This window comes from Aythya ferina, assembly GCF_964211825.1.
Source record: "Aythya ferina genome assembly, chromosome: 7".
Classification (NCBI taxonomy): Eukaryota; Metazoa; Chordata; class Aves; order Anseriformes; family Anatidae; genus Aythya; species Aythya ferina.
In genome coordinates this window covers 31,594,193-31,610,505 of record NC_140302.1, presented here as the reverse complement: position 1 = coordinate 31,610,505, position 16,313 = coordinate 31,594,193, and the positions used below count along the sequence as shown (strand labels likewise).

Here is a 16,313-nt window from a genome sequence, read left to right as displayed (position 1 = left end):
ACTGGGAGTTTGGCTGTTTGTTCTCTTCCAGTCTTTTTTATTCTTTATTTTTTATTTTTCCTAATAAATATGTCATTTGTTTGGGGCTCTCATCTAGTGAAACGATTTCAACTTAATCTTGAATCTCTCTCTGGGAAAAAGATACTTTTGAGAAAAATATCTTCCCTCTCATTTTGGTATAGCCTTCTATGTAGCCTGAATGTCAGGAAAGCCATTTATAGAGCATGTACAGTAATTGCATGCTTAATATTTCATCAGCTGCATTAACAGTAACGTCACTAAAACCAGGTATAGATTTTAAAAGATCTCTTTTGATTAAAAGTGGTGTTAGAGCTTCTTGTATATAATAATAGCAGCAATATATATTAGTCTGGATGTTGCTGTGGGTTTCCAAATCTAGTAATTCCATCCACGTAAATACACATAAATTTGCACTGAGATATTGGACAAAGCATATGTTTTATATTTGTCAGCGATTCTCTAATTACACCAAGATTAGAGTGGTGTGAAGTACACTGCTTCAGCCAGGGCCATGCTCTTCTTTCACAGCGATGAGAACGCAATATTTTAGGATTGTGCAAAACCGTGTGCATTAGTTGCTGTGTTACAGTTAGCAGCTGTAGAAAATAGGGGTTAGAATAACAAATTGGTTTCCTACCAGGCTTACTTTAGGCTCTTTGATATGATGTCATGCAACGTTTGGCCATGAGGAAAAGATGTTGATTTTGAAACAGTGCTTCAACTCGCTTGCAGTCTACTCCATCGTAGTAGTAACTGAGAACAAAGATATACTGCCAAATCTCAATGGTCTGAAACCCTGTAAGCATGCCTGAATGGTAAATAAAAGAAGGGATTTATTGGCTGTGTCGTAGTAATAAATCTCTTGAAGTTCACTCTTGTCTTAAAAATGAAAAATAAACTTTGTAAGAAGGTCTTGTGTTAAGTGGGGATGAGGGATCCCTCAACAACCAGTGTCAATTGGCTTCTTCAGAAGCATGCTTGCTGGTTATGATTTCCTTTTATTATTGAACTCGTACTTTTGCTAAACTTTAATAATGTTTCCATTGTATTTTTCAACAGAGATAAGAAGAGTTTTTTTTTTTTTTTTCCTTTTAATGTCCATGCTTCACTGATTTTAAACAAACAAACAAACAAACAAAAAAACTACAAACAAACAAAACCCACGCTCTTTTCAAGTTATAATAATCAGAACAGGTTTCACAGATGTCCTCTTCCAGTCTGGATGTGTGCACATCTTGAGGCATGCATGCTGAATTTCCATCGGCAAACAGAACTGATCTCTGGAGAGGAGAAATGCATTATTGTGCCCTGTTGTAGCTTAGGTCAATCTGTGCTTTAAATTAAATATGCATATATGTATACACCCTTAAATATAAGGTTCTTCCATGGTTAGTAATGGAAAATCTATTACTCATCATTGCATGGGTAATATACTGCTTTCAAAATCTGCATGCTGGTGAGCAAAATCATTGCTTATTTTCTACCTGGGTCATCCACGCCGAATAATAGCATCAGTCATGCCCTGCTGTACTTCTGCTCTCAGTTTTATAGGTGAGAAAACATATTCACCTGAGTAAAATGAAGCTCCATTTCAGTGCTTACCTATGATTCAGGCTGTAACTAGTTGTTTTATAAAGCTAGTCCTCTGCACAGGAGTAGTGGAGTGAGAAGTTCTTCACTGATACTTCTGGTTATACTACCTTCTCTTCTATTGTGATAACATCAAATAAATTGCAGGCTTCTATCTACTTTTTTTTTTTTTTTCTTTTTCTTTTTTCCCCTCACACAGTCTGTGGGACAGAAATTTCACAGGCTGCATGCACACAGCAGCACAAATGGGGTAAGGCAGCGATTACTTCTCATGTTCCAGTGAGGTGAAAAACACATTGGTTGGCATAGTATTGACTTATACCTGCCTTGCACTTTCATGTAGGAATAAAAGCTCCTCTCCACCACCCAAAGTATTTGCTCATATTTAGTTAGTTTGCAACAATAGTGGACGGTTTTGCATTTTCTGCCTGTGAGAACCAGCTATTGAGTGTCTGGTAACCCTTTGGAGCTCATATGCCTTCTGAGAGCTTTCTGTTATTGTAAACATAAAGGACGTTGTCCTTGTGGGTATTGTATTCTGTGCAATTAGTTTTCTGTTATAACAATTTATATCATCTTTAAGTGGCTGTTGGATGAATGAATGAACTATTTTGTAGCTGTAAGTGGAGCTCCAATAGCTGGAGCAAGGTGTGCTGTCTGCTTGCTGGTGCATTTTTCCTCTTGCAAGTCCAAAGGTGTTGCTTTCTACCTTTGCACAGGGTTACCACTTGGTTAACATCTCCATTGTGTAACACAGATTTACAACAATATGAGCATGTGCAGCAGAGCCAAGTTCATGTGTCCAGTGCTGCTATAATTACAGAATGCTTTAAGTGGCATTCCAATGCTTTTATGTCATACGTGAAGTTGAGTTGTTGAAAGCTCTGTTCCTGCAATGAAATTCAATTATTGCCAAGGAGTTTGCTCCATCTTTATTTCCAGTGTGGTGTTACAGGTTCTCCTATTTTCGTTATCCCAGGCTGCCCTGAGCTGTAAGATAGCACTGTTTCATGTCAGGAAGCTTTCTGCATCCTTCTGACGGATATTGTAGAGTGCTCCCTGTGGGTGAGCAGTGTCTAAAGGCTCACAGCAGCCTTGTGGCAGATTTATTTTTAAAAATGTTGGGAATTTTTATTGGAATGTTTTTTTTTCAAATGGTCCAAGATCTTGTGCAAGCCTAACTAGTTAATGCATTTTTCTTCAGTCTGTTTTTTCTCCTGGAATTTTAAGGGCATCTTTTTCCTCAGAGTGAGCACATTGTGTCAATGATCTGTTCCACTTCAGAACAGTAGAGCTATCATTTTTTCCCCCCTGATGTTCATTTGCACTGGACCAATATCTTCAGGTGATTATTCCAGCCTTTTCTACTATATATATATATACATACATATATATATATATACGCTTGCAGGGTATTGAGGTCTTTGATTTATGTGTCAGATAATTGATGACTCCAGGCTTTTTGAATGAACACCTGATATTGTAATATTTCAATATAACATGCTTACTCTGAAATGAAAGTTGGGTTCTACATTGTTTGCATTGTAACTGTCTGAGTTTCTCATTCGAGGATTGTCAGAATACTTTGATTGAAAGGGCAGTTAAAAAGAGAAAAACAGTCTTGGCTAATTCCATTCCTGAGGAATACTTAATGAAGGAGCTCTTACAGAAATTCTGGTTTTCAGCTCGGTAAGAGGCTGCTTGCTTTGAAGTCAAATCATCGTAATATAACTGTTGTAGTTATTAACTCAGTCTAATGCTGTCTTTACATTGTTACTTCCAGATTAGTTCTTGGTTCTATGACAGAGTTTAATGAACACAAATCAGTTGCCGTCACTGCTCATCTGGAGACTGCAATTAAACAACTGGTAACTAAAAGGTCTGAAATGCTTACATTGAAAAAAGCAATCTCCATCTCATCATCAGCCTGTTAACACTAATTTTAATACCTGCATTTATAAAAGAAATAAATCATAAGAACCCTCAGTAATTAATAAAGTTTCCTTCTTCCACATGGGAATAGTGTGGTAGCTTCATTCTAGTCTTCTTTCCTGGAATGTCAGCAAATGCTCCATTTAATGAGGGGATGAGTTTTGTCTAAATGCCCTGAAGAATTTGGCTTTGTAGCCTTACAATTCTGGGAGTTTTCCAAACTGTAATCTGTTGATCACATTTCCAGGCTCTGCCTGAGGTATTGGCTCCTCAAATCTAATTATGTCGTGTTGAGATGGTGCTGCCCGTTGTAGTCATTTCTGTAGTTTGCATCTGATGTGTATGTCTAGCGTATTTCTCTGTCTAATTTGGTGAAGAAATCCTGAAAAGTGGATATAGTGAATCTAGGAACACTTTTGGTATTTCTTTCCTTTGAATTAACTGCTTTCTGGTATGTTTTATAAGCAGAAGTGCCAGTGCATTATCTGCCTTGCTTCCCCTTTCAGAAAAGATTTTTTCATCCAATTTTATTGGTTTTTCCATGTTTTTCTTCCAGTAGTATATTAATTTCTCCTCTAATATTCCCTAAATTATGTTTGGCTTCCTGAATTCATGGTCTTCCCATCCTTGCACTATTGAAGAGATCCTATTTTTTTCCATGCGACTTCCCTTGCTGTGCTACGTTTGCCACTCCCCATGGGATAATATTGCTTGTACCTCCTGCCTTGTTTGGTTTCTACTTTCAACCACCTTTTTGACTTTATTCTTTTCTGTGAAGCTTTGTAAAATGGCTCAGTAAAACTCAGCAAACCTGAGCTGTATAATGCTGTGTAGAGGCTCTCATTGTGTTGAGTGCTTATGTGCTTTGCCATGGGGGATTAGGCTAAGTCACATCCTCCACGGTGACATGAATATGGCAAGAGGAACATTTCAGGGATTCTCAGGAGAGTACTTGATGTGTCAGGAGAAAGAACAATCTAAATCCTGCTCACTGGAAGTTAGGGAAGGGCTCTTGGAAACCATGAGCTCCATGTGCAGTGGAAGCCACAAAAGCCAGCACGGCGTTGGGTGTCTTTGGGGAGGGCACTGAGAGCAAAGCTTTGGGCATCATTTTACTGCTGAGTGAGGCCTTGCTGTGCTCCAGCCCCTGAGGGCATTTCTCACTCATCCAGGCTGCACTGCTCCCATCGCTCTGGCTAGCAGTGTTTTAAGCTGTACCCGATGCTGTGTTATACCTTGTAAGCCTCTCTCCCCTGGCTGCTGTTTGCTTGTTGAAATTAAACCTCTGGGATGCAGGGATCCCTCCCTTCCCTTTTAATATTTTTCCTATGTCTCACACAATGCAGCCCATACTTTGGCTTGGGTCCTTAGGTGCCACTGTGCTTAATACTATGAAGGGAGTTTGAGCTCTCCACAAATAATGCACATAACACACATTAATGCGCTGTTGTTATGCTGTCATTGAAATAGCTGGGCACAGGTGACTAATTTGAGGCAAGCTATGAAATTTGTGTCTTTCAGTTATTGAAGTGTGTGTGTGTGTGGGGGTTGTTAACAAAAAAAAACAAACCAACCTAGCAATGTAAGTGCCTCTCTTTTACTTATGTTAGCCCACTTCCTTTTCAGCATTTCCCTGTCTTACTGTCATTAGTATTTCCAACCCCCCTGTATCCTTAATGATCTACTTGGTTGACCTGCATCATTTAAAATATTTTTTCATTATAGTGATTTTCTCATTTAGGTCCCCAGGAGATCCCGATATGTAATCAGTTTTCTCTAACAAATGACCTCCTTTAACTTCATTAGTCCAGAATTAATTCACTAGCATCCAAGATATTGAATGTCTCTGATTAGTAAAATACAGTAAAAAAAAAATTAAAGATCTCTTTCATTTATGGTCAAGGCAAGCATTAATTAAAACCCATATTTCTTTGCTAATATTGTTCACAGTTGAATTTAATAAAGAGGAAGCACTTGATGGGCTGTCACTAGACATTAGGTGAGGATGGGGATGGGATTACAAGCTTGCTGTGCACGTAACGTATTCAAGTGGCTAAATTTTTGCAGAGTGCTTCACTTCTCTCACAGCTTCCTTCACCTTTTAGGGAGCTTTTTAAGTGAGGGAGCCAGGAAGTGCCACGTCCTTAGCAAGCAGTGCAGGAAGGGTGCAGCAAGGGCTTCGAGGAGGACGTGCTTTCTGCTGGCTGCCACTTCCCAGCCGTGCTCCCCTGCTGCTTGTGCACGTCAGCTTCAGCTGCCTGGTTGTCTGTCTTATCTCCATATCTCTCCCAAGAGATGTGCCTCCCTTTGGAGGCGTGCAAGTTATTTGCAGAATTAGCCATGCTGCCAGCCCTTACCCTTTAAGGCTTTGCAGGTTTCCACTTTGCAAATCCGCCGCGGCAGGCGCTGGCCTGGTGGCAGCATTTTTCCTCCTGCCGCCTGACAGCGAGCACGCTTACACTGAGCACTGCACGTGGGGCAGCTGACGAGGCTGCAAGGAATGTGTGCAGTGAGTGGCAGTCAGCCCCTGCTTACGGAATGACTGCTAGTCCTCTAAAGGCCAAAAAGATTGTGAAACTGCATCAATGGAAGCATCGTGCTTGCTCTGGTCTTTGTACAAGTAGGTCTTTTTGGTAAGGCTAAGGCCATGGCTTGGGTCCCCCCTGTGCTGCAGCTGCACAGGAGCAGAACACAGCCTGACACAACCCCTAGAAGAACTCCTTCAAAAAAAAACCATGATGCTCTCAGGAGTCTTAGCTGTGGAGGCAACTTTCTGGCTGCAATGTGATGGAAAGCCTCTTTAGATACAGGTTGTGGATCTTATTGCAGGTTTGTTCCTCTGTAGAGGTGCACAAGGAAGGAGGCCAGGGGCAGGTACGTAGTCCTGCTGAGCCACCACTGAGGTCTTGTGAGCCTGAAGGTGCCTGGAAGCAGCTGGAGACAAACAGGACACAGCAGAGGGCACTTACAGGAGCAAATGGCCTTGTGAATCGGCTCTCCTCTGTTCGTGAGAGTAAGGCTCATGGAGGGATACAGGCAAGCAATTTAAATCTCTTGAAGGGAAGAGGGCAGGGAAAGAAATTGAAAGTGCTAAAACAATTGATTACCTTTTAAATTTGGGGATGAGAGGGAATGTAACTCGTGCTTAAATTTAACTACCTGCAAAAGCAAATAAAGAAAACTAATATTTCAGAAAGCCATAATCCACTATATTACAAGTGTATTCTGAATTTCAATGTGGAGAATATAAGTTACTACTGCTTTCTGTCTATGAACTCGTCTATAAAGCAACAGCCAAGTGGTGGATTCAGTAATCTTTATTTTTTTTTCTTCTTTCTTTCTTACAATTTGCATAAAACACTTAGGATTTTTTTTCCCCCTCTGTCATACTGCAGTATGCTAAGTTTTCTGCACAAGTGTTTTGCCTGCTAGGCCTGTATCTAATATTAGTTCATTTTAAATGTCTTTTTCAATTTAAATGTTAGTCCAGAAAACCAAAGAGATTGTAATCAAATGAGTATGCTCGATATATAGCTTATATGACTACAGGGTGGCTTTCTCAGTCTAATTCAAATGCTCTCAGAAAACAGGCAATAGATGATTCAGGAGCTGTTCTAAGGCGAGTCTTGCTCCTGGCAATATTTACTCTTAGGTAGATTAGAAAAAAATAAGAGCTGACATCTGAGGGAAAAGATGAAAAACAAAATAGGCTGATATCTTCTCATTACATGAGGGTAAATCCACTGATACCGATGCAGCAGAAAGGTAAATATGCCCCCCTCTGCCTGTGACAGGGTTTCAGAAGAGCCCTTGAGAAGCTCATTGTACGAAGAGGACACAGGAGATGCAGCCTGACCTTCGGCTAGGCCGCACACTTTTAACTGTTCCTTTTTTTTTTTTTTTTTTTTTTTTTTCCAGGAAAAAGCATTCCTGTTCTTCAAGATGAATCACTGGCATTGTGTTTTTGTGGGCAAAGTGATCGCCTGAGTTACTCTGCAACAGCTACAGCACCACAGGTAGTCTGGATTACCTTTTTTTGTAGCACCTCATGTTTATTTAAGTCTTCACATCTTTTTGTTCCAGGTTCATACACTTTCAAGTTTCTAAATTTTACTAGCCACGTATAAATAACCGGGATCAGTTATGCAGATATGATTGGTTATTGTGTTCCTTGAGATATTGGTGGTTTTACACTTTATGCTGGACTTACTGAGCCTTAGTACAGAAGAGAATCAGTTATACCTTTCTTTTCAGAAATGTTAGAGCTGCTTTCTCTAATTTCAGTCAAATTTTTAGCAGGAGTATTGCACTGACCCTATAAAAGCTGCAAAGATTTTGAATGCACATTCACGTTACACTTCTGTGCATTTGCTCCAGGCTGTGAGAAGGATAATTTAGAGAGGATGGAGTTTTTCCCTTGTACAAATTCATTCGTATTCACTTCAAAGACCAAAGTGAGCTTCAAACCAAGGTATGCTCTATGCAGGCTGTCTTCACAGGGATGAGTTTTGCCCACCGTGACAGTACCGTCATAGCCTTGCTCAGATGATAACTGAAAACGACTATGCAGAGGACTGTGTTTCTCCTGAGATGCACTAAATGCCTGCTGCTCCGAGGACATGGGAACCCTTTTAGCCCATTTCAGGATAAAACCTTCAATATTTAAGATCCACTCCAGTGCTGCAAGCTCTTAAAAGTGATGGGCTCTGCTACTGTAAAGTGATGTAACTCCATTGACATCTAGTTGTTCTCTGGGGCTGGAGCCCAGCAGATTGAAATGGGACTGTGCTGATTTGCATGAAGACCTGGCTGACTACACTTACAAACCTGCCTTCTGTGATCTCCTATAAACATGCCTAGTTAGGATACAGTTAAAGCTGAAACCAAACCAGCACTTAGGAAAAAATGCATCTGCAGCTCTTGGTCATCATTGTTGTAATTAGGGCTTCATCTGTTTTGCTTTGCTGCAAGGCCTTTAGAGCATTAGGGATGACTAGGGATATGAAGAGCAGATTTATTGTTATTAGTTGTAAACCTTGTAGCACAACAGGAAAACAAAACAAAACACACACATTAATCTGTGCCATGACGTAAAACATGCAAACAAATCATGACAAGTAGCAATAATGAGTCATTTTGTGCTATATTTGATTTCAAAATGATCAAACTGTTGGACTACACAGTGTTAGAACATACACTATGGTTGTTCTGCTACAATAGCTATCTTCTGCTCTGAGCAGCGCCACCTCCTCCTCTCCTCAGGGCCAGCCTAGGTGGGGCTGTCACCATGAACAAACCTACCTATGCACAGATCTGGGGAAGGTAAGGTCTCCCTGAAATAAAAACCTTGTATTGGCAGAAAAAATCTGCTATAGATCTCTCCTAATGATTTAGCCAGCCCCCTGTCTGCCCCCTGAAGACCTGTGGAGAGCACCTCTGTCATGCAGCAAGGCTGCTCCCAGAGCTGAAGTGAGCATCCTCCTCCTCCTTGGCTGGGGGGAGTCCCCTGCACTGAACTGTGGAGGAATCAGAGCTGGTAGCTCCGTGATGCTGTCTTGAGATAAACTACTTCAGCTGTTGTTGGTATACAAAATTTTGTCTTTCCAGTCACAAAAATACTAAATCTTAGTCTTATTGAAACACTTTTCCAAAACCTTTCCTAGCCATTTCTTTTTCTTTCCTAACCTGAATTATCAGTGTTTTGTAAAAATGTTACTTAAAAAATGGTAAGTTTGAAAATAACCTCATTTTGAATCGGTTTATTACAAAATTGTTAAGAATAAACTTACATATATTTAAGTTGTTTCCTAATTGTGACAAGCAGGAGGAGTGTAAAGATACTTCACACACTTGCACAGTTATGTGGTCTGGAGCTTAATGGGAGATGTAATTCCTGTGTTAACAGAGCTTGTTGCAGCTTTGAAGGAGAGTCCAGCCTGAGAAGTGGTTTGCTCTGACTTTCTCAAACTTTAGTAGTTGGGACTGAAGTCAGCCTAGACTTCTGGCACAGAGGAAGGTCTGTACAGTTTGCAAGATTTCCTGCAGACTAGGGGACTGTCTAGCCTGTGGGCTTGGCTTACAAACAGCCCCACTCCAGCCTTAGGAGGCTAGTCCAACCTGGGCATTTAGCCTAGCAGAAGTTTGAGCTATCCCAGAATATTGAGTCCAGCTGAAGATCTTGTCCAGTTCAAAAACACAGTTTTAGCCTGGGAAAAGTCTAGAACAATTCAGGAGAGCAGGAGAGATTGTTTCTTTTTAATCTGAGAATTATATTAACATCAATAATCTGTGAATTTTTGTTAATTTAGCCCAGTTTCTATGGGTCTGAAAATCCCAGCAAGCACATTTTCCCTGTGTTTTGTTTTGTTTTTGTTTTTCTAATGACCAATTCCTCTGCCTTTCTCTCTCCACTATCTGTGTCTGCAACAGTGCTGCAGTGCTTTTGTTCCAGACCCTCATAAAAATGATGATGTGGGGCCCTCTGTCCATCCAGCTGCTTTCCCTTCTTATACCTGCCTGGCACCTGGGCTCTCCTATTCATATTCTGGGGCTGGCTTGCAACCCAGAACTGGTGGATGTGAGATGACTGCATGAGTGCTCTCCTCTTGGAGAGCTGACTGGCATGGGGACAGCCCAGGACCCTTGTTGAGGGAAATCTATGGGGCAGGACAGACAGCAGCCTCTGGCCTGGAAGGGATAACAGCACTGCTACTTCACCTCTTTATCTTTACAGTTATCATGATTTGTAGGGATGATTAATAATCCACAAACCTTCAGCCTGCAAGCAGTTAAAGCACTAAGCATACCTGAGCACACTACGGTGCAACAAGTAAGAAATGTTTCACAAGACTAACATTTCCCCTCCTTCCCAAATAACATTAAGAGCAGCATCAGAGGTCCCCTGCACTTCCCAGCTCCCTGTAGCTGGATGATGGCCACCAAATGGCTTCCCTACCAAAAGGCCGTGGTTAAAAGTCCTTCCTCTGCAGGTACCATGGTGATGAGTCTGGCAGAAATGCCTGGAAAGATAAATATAGCTAGCACACTGCTCCTGGGGCTGGATATAAATGTCTTCATTCCATGTGTGTGCTGTTACTCTTGAGATAAGGAAAAAGCGGCCTATAAAGTCCTCGTTGACCTGAGTCAATTAAAGCACAAAAAGAGCAGCTGGGTACGGCAGGGGAAGGCAGCTGCTGTTTATCAGCCTGGACCTCGATGCTCTCCCTGTTCAGTGCTGGGATGAGTACAGAGGGAGGACAATACAGCCACAGAAGAGGAAAACAAAACCAGGAAAGTAAAACAGAGGGAACGGATCTCTGGGGGAACAACACATTGAATGCTGAGTTGCATCGGTTCCCAAATCCTTTTGGTTCATGGAGACTGATCACTACCAGCTTTGTTCTGGTGAAAAATAAAGGATCTGCTTCGTTCAGAAAATACTTTGGAGGTCAGAAAGTATTCTTCTTTCCCCTGGGGTTTTCAGCCCCAGCAGGGGGGTAGATCTGGTTTCCTAAATACAAAGAGGAGATCTAACAATGTCCTCTCTGCTCTGGTAGGGAAGGGGTGAGAGGAAGCCCTAGTGACCCAGCAAAGCCGCACAGAATAAAATCCAGTGGAGATGTGGGCAGCTCAGCCAGCCTTTCACATGTGATGGAATTAAACATGAGAAGGCAATTTGCATCATCCTTATGTGAGAAAAGAATAACGTTGCTTTTTTCTTTTTGTGCTAATCCACATTAGTGGCAAAGAGGGTAGGAAGGAACTGGCAAGGGTTATCTTTGACCTACTTCTTTCGTAGTGCTAAAAACAGCCCTTTTAAACAAGAAACAATAGCAAAGCAAGGGTCTCAGATGAGATTCTGCATTTCCTCCCTTCCCACCAGGGTAAGTAGGAGCTGAAAACCTTCAGCACCTTGGCAGCTATCACTACACCTTTCAGAGAGACTGTGCTCAACCCACCGCATATTCCTTGCATTGGAGAGCAAAGCACAGTACCGTGCATGTGGTTTACTATGCAGGAAGGGTGAGAGGGACCCCAAGCAATTGTCTATCTGATTTGAATCAAATGTGCACCACACCTGAGTACCGACACCTTTTGGGCTGGCGTATCCTGTCATCATCCTTAAGAAAGGAAGTGGGATTTGATATTTAAAGTGGGACTTTCTTGGTGAGAAAGAAAAATTCCCATTAGGCTGATTTCAGCAGACACCACAGTTTGTGGAGCTGTTCCCCTTTCTTGGCAGCATCTCATCCCCAAACATGCTTGGGCCTCACTCATCTGAGCAGCCTGTGGGCCCACGTGTGCTCCAACACACAGCTGTGAGCAGTAAGAAACGGGGTAGGGAATGGGGTAGGTTGGACTGAAAAATTCCTCTGAAACAGCTTGTCATCAGCAAACTGAACTTTTAATTAAATTGAAATTTCCGAGAAAAGTCCCTGCTTTGTCCTTTCCTTCCTCCCCCCACCTCTTTAAGTCAGATAACTGAGAATATCATGTTTTATTTAGAAATATCAAAAGGATGTCTTGTGGGAAATTTGTTTCCCAGATGGGCTACCTGTTCCCTCCTTGCCCTGGAGAACAGTTTGTAGTGTGTGACGGGGATGTGATATGACAAGGTATGTGACTTTTGGAGAAACCTGAAGTATTGAAATATTACTCTGAGGAGGTTCCATGTCAGTTAGTACTTTGATAGAAATATTTATTTATTTTTTTTTCCAATGTTTCAAGATTTTTTTCACTGTAGTCTAGTCTTATGTTGAATGTCCTGCACATATATTTGCTGTTGGTATATTGGCAAAGTGGAGCAGTGGAGAAGGGGTTATGTGCTGCACACCATCTGAACTACTGTTCTTTTGGCTACACTTTGTGTTTTTTATTCTGGTACACCAGAGGAACAGCATCATGTCTGTAAGGGTATATGAGTGAGACTGCAAATTCTGTTGCTATGGTTAGACAAAGAGGTCAAAGAGGGCAACATGAAGGTTTTTTTTGGCTCCAAAATTACGTGACTTAGTACCGTATGGAGGTCTAACTCTTCTGTGAAGATATTAATGAAAAGGCAGGAGAGACATGATCAATCCTGGACTAAATATTTCCTCTAAGACGATGACTGGCAGAAGACAGAATGACCTGCTTTCTCTCAGTGCCCCTCCTTCTGCTCTACCTTGCAGGCACAGGGATCTGAAAGTCTTGTTGAGATAATCAGGAAAATGCAAAGATCTGAAAATGTTGCACTGGAGAGTGTTCAGGGATAAGGCAAGGGTGTCCAAAGAGTGGCTGAGTGTGTTTAGGACACACCTGTGTTTTCTGCAGGATGAAGGACGAGGCAATGATGATACCCTCTGTGGGATGAAGGGAAAAGTACAAACAAAAAGTAAATGGCAGCACGTCAGAGTATTGGACTCCTTCATCTTCCGAGAAATTTCATCATGGGGGATGATGATTGCTTTCAAGAGGCTGTGAAGAATATGTCTGGTACATGCAGTTCTGATATCTAGAAGTAAACAGGGAGAGACGGGGAGTCTCCTGGGAAGTTGCTTGAGAAATGCTTGTTTCTGTTCCTGCTTTCTGCGGCAGTGACAGCACCAGCACACAAAACCTGCTGCTCCTTGAAATGAAATGCCACAGATGGGATCTTATGGTTAACTGATGAAGTATTTCAGAAAAGGAGATGGTCAGGAGAAGGATTAGTGTGAAGAAGACACTCCTGGCTAAGAAAGAGGGAGCTCCTGCTGAGTGAACCCATCCCAACTGCTTGCTAAAGGCCTTGGCCTTTGGATGCATAGAGGAAGGCAGCCCCAACGGCAGACTTTCAGGGTCTGAAGGATGTTCTCCGCAAGGTGCAGCCTGATGAGGATTTAGCACCTAGGGCTGCTAGGTGGTAGGACTGAGGGAGGAAGTAATGGGAACAAAACTGTCAAAAGCTGCAGCCTGGGGGGCCTTTATCTCCTGTGGCACAATGCAGTGTGCCCTAAAGTTGTACCAAAACACCCAAGCTCCAGAGCCCCTTCTGCCTGGTGTTTGCACTGCAGCACTGAGCATGGCTGCACGAAATCTGACAGAGGGCTCAGTCCTTTTTGTCTTGTGCCCCTTCCCTAAAGCCAAGCAGCAAACCACCAGGGCAGTTCTCCTAGGATCAGGAAAACGTCCTGTGGAGTGGCTTGTTACAGGTGCATGCTTTGTAACAGCAGAGATTTGGGGTAAGTTAGTGGCTCAGGTCAGCAGGGTCAATTGTCTGTAACCTCAGTGTTACCTGGCATAAATGAGGCCAGCATTTGGCCAGCAAATGTATAAAATCTATATAATGGAAATGTGTCTGTCTGCCCCATTCTCTCCTTGCCTGCTCCTCTTCGTTCTCTGCCATCTCTTCGCAGACCTGACTGCTTTCATTATAAGGTTGAAGGGCAGTGCCAAGTGAGTACATTAATCTCATACATTTTCATGAATATCAATTGCCACTTCGATTCCAGGAGATTTTTCTTACTTTCAGCAGAGTTGAGACTTAATGCTTTACACAGACCCTGTCTCAGCTAAAACCTGGGGGTGTTGCTCCAAATCTGAGCCTGCCATCTCTTCTTCCCATTGCCTCCCACCATGCTGATAGCCCTTTGCTTTTTTCCTGTTGTGTCTCTGTGTACAATGGTTATCAGGAGAAGCCATTCCCCTTTCTGCCCTTGAAAGGCAATATCCACACAAGCTCTCAGGCAGAATTTGGAGTACAGAATCTCTGCTGTTCAATTACCATGGAGCTTAGCTCTTTCATGTGTGACTAGATATATATATATGTATTTTTAACAGAAAGATTGAAGTTTAAAAGGACAGAAAAACATCCAGTGCTTGAGATGGAGGACAGCATCTGGTGTTGAAACTGGCAGAAGTTATGGACTGCTGGGAAACAGGACTATTTCAGAGAGAAAAATGTTTCTCTTGTTTTGTAGTCTCTGTGCAGTGCCAGTTATGAGGTTCAGATCATTATGACCACAAAAAGGCCGAAAAGCGTATAGCAAACTTTATATCTATTCATTTCTACACATGAAACCACCTTTTGCTTTCACGGACTCCATTTTACCCTTTGTAAAATAATCTCTGGCTGCACAGCAGCAGAAGTAAGGGCACAGCAAGCTGGCAATACATCCAAGGTATTCTTTATTTGAACTACAAAAATGCCAGTGAACTTTACTTACGGGTTAGCATTTGACTTTGCTTGATGCTCTGTAGAAATTAACCAAAAAGGCAAATCTACCCAAAAGGGATTTTGGTGTAAGCCAGTGGTTCCCTGAACTTATTTTGCTCAGGTACCGCTGCTGTGGGTAGGCAGCAGCTCCCCGGGCCACCCCCAGCAGTGTCTCCTGGAGATGGATGGTGTGCTTTGTGCTCTCAAGTGAAAATAAAGACAACCACTGCTGCTGCCAGGCTGTGGGCATGCAGAGAGGGAGACCACGGGCTCATGACTCAAGCAAAGCAGTGGCACGTTCTCTGAAGTGGGAGCTTGTGTGCTCCTTGCTCCCCAGTGGCTGACACCAGTGATGGCAGGGCTGCATCCCCCACAGGCAGGGCGATCTCACCCCTTGGCAGCACCTTTCAGACATGCTCCTAAAAAGGCTGAGAGCTGGAGGGTGTTACATGCGTGCTGGCTAGGCAACTGAAGCAAGGCGAAATATGTGATCTAAGATACATCTATTAATTTAGGGTCAAGATGTGACAGCCTACCACGAAGTTTTATAGCTATAGATAGTAACAGGAACAGTGACCTTTAATTATAGCAAGATAATGGGCACTGCTGTAATACAGCAACAGCTAAAAATAAGAGCCAGTATAAAAATACCGAGTATCTCTGAATGTGATCACATTTTCCACTAATGGAAAACATAGCTCAACCCTCTGCCTTGCTGAAAAATATTTTCTTTTACAGATACTGCGGTTACAGTTAGAGGCAGAGTTGGTCGGGTTAATTCAAGGCATCATATTTGAATGGCACATGCAGAGTAACAAGAAAAGTGTGTGGATATTCCCACTTTGGTTTAAGCTGGAGTTATTAGATTTTAGTTGAGGTTGATTTGATTTGAGTTTGAAATAAATGAAACCACCGGTGAGTTGAAATAAGAGAGATTCTTCAATGCATTTGCATTAGCAAGTAGTTCAGTGCTGCAGGTGTGGAGGCTGAAATGTACTGAGGCCCTGATGTCCATATGGTGTGATTTTGGGAGAGGTATTACTGCAGCTGATCTTGAGGTTTAATTTCATCCAATGGATGTCACGGAGGGCGAGGATGGGCAGGGCAATTGCTTCAAAAACCCACTTGGGATCTGGGCTAAAATGCTGACATGGTGGCTTCCTGGCTGACTGAATGGCCTTCAGTAAGTTGGTGCACGTTGGTTTGCCCAAGAGGCAGGGATTGCTCCTAGCCCCTGACTCTGACCTGGACTGGATCTCCCATGCCAGCAGAATGGAGATGCCTGCCATCACCCTGAGCAGCTCCCTGCCTTGAGGAGACGCCTTCCAAAGTGTCTGGTATTTCTTATATGGATTGAAAATACTTCAGTTAGCTTTCCAAATAGTAAATTTACCCATCTGTAGCTGAAGCTCCTATTAACACATGGAACTTAACTTCTTTCCTCTCGGAGAAAGTTAAGCTGCCCTGCTGGAATTGAACCAGTGACCTAAGACAGGAAAGGATTGCTTACAACTCAAAACATTGCCGAGTAACACAGCCTGTAAAAGCAGACATGGTTCTCAACTCTGAAAGGCACTTTTCAGTTCTAAAGACATTT

At 42.4% G+C, this 16,313-nt stretch overlaps 1 protein-coding gene across 7 annotated transcripts in view; it reads left to right on the top strand.

Annotated features, from left to right (window-relative positions):
* Positions 1–16,313, top strand: part of LOC311439357 (uncharacterized protein) — a 95,787-nt gene that overhangs the window by 58,254 nt on the left and 21,220 nt on the right. For 3 of the 7 annotated variants that reach the window (XM_084524933.1, XM_084524932.1, XM_084524935.1), the window contains exon 4: positions 7,462–7,559. In XM_084524933.1, coding sequence (XP_084381059.1) covers positions 7,462–7,559 — 98 coding nt within the window. Of the gene's footprint in view, positions 1–7,461; positions 7,560–7,827; positions 9,421–16,313 lie in introns of those variants that run through there. The other 4 variants (XM_084524931.1, XM_084524934.1, XM_084524930.1 and 1 more) reach the window with 4 other exon arrangements.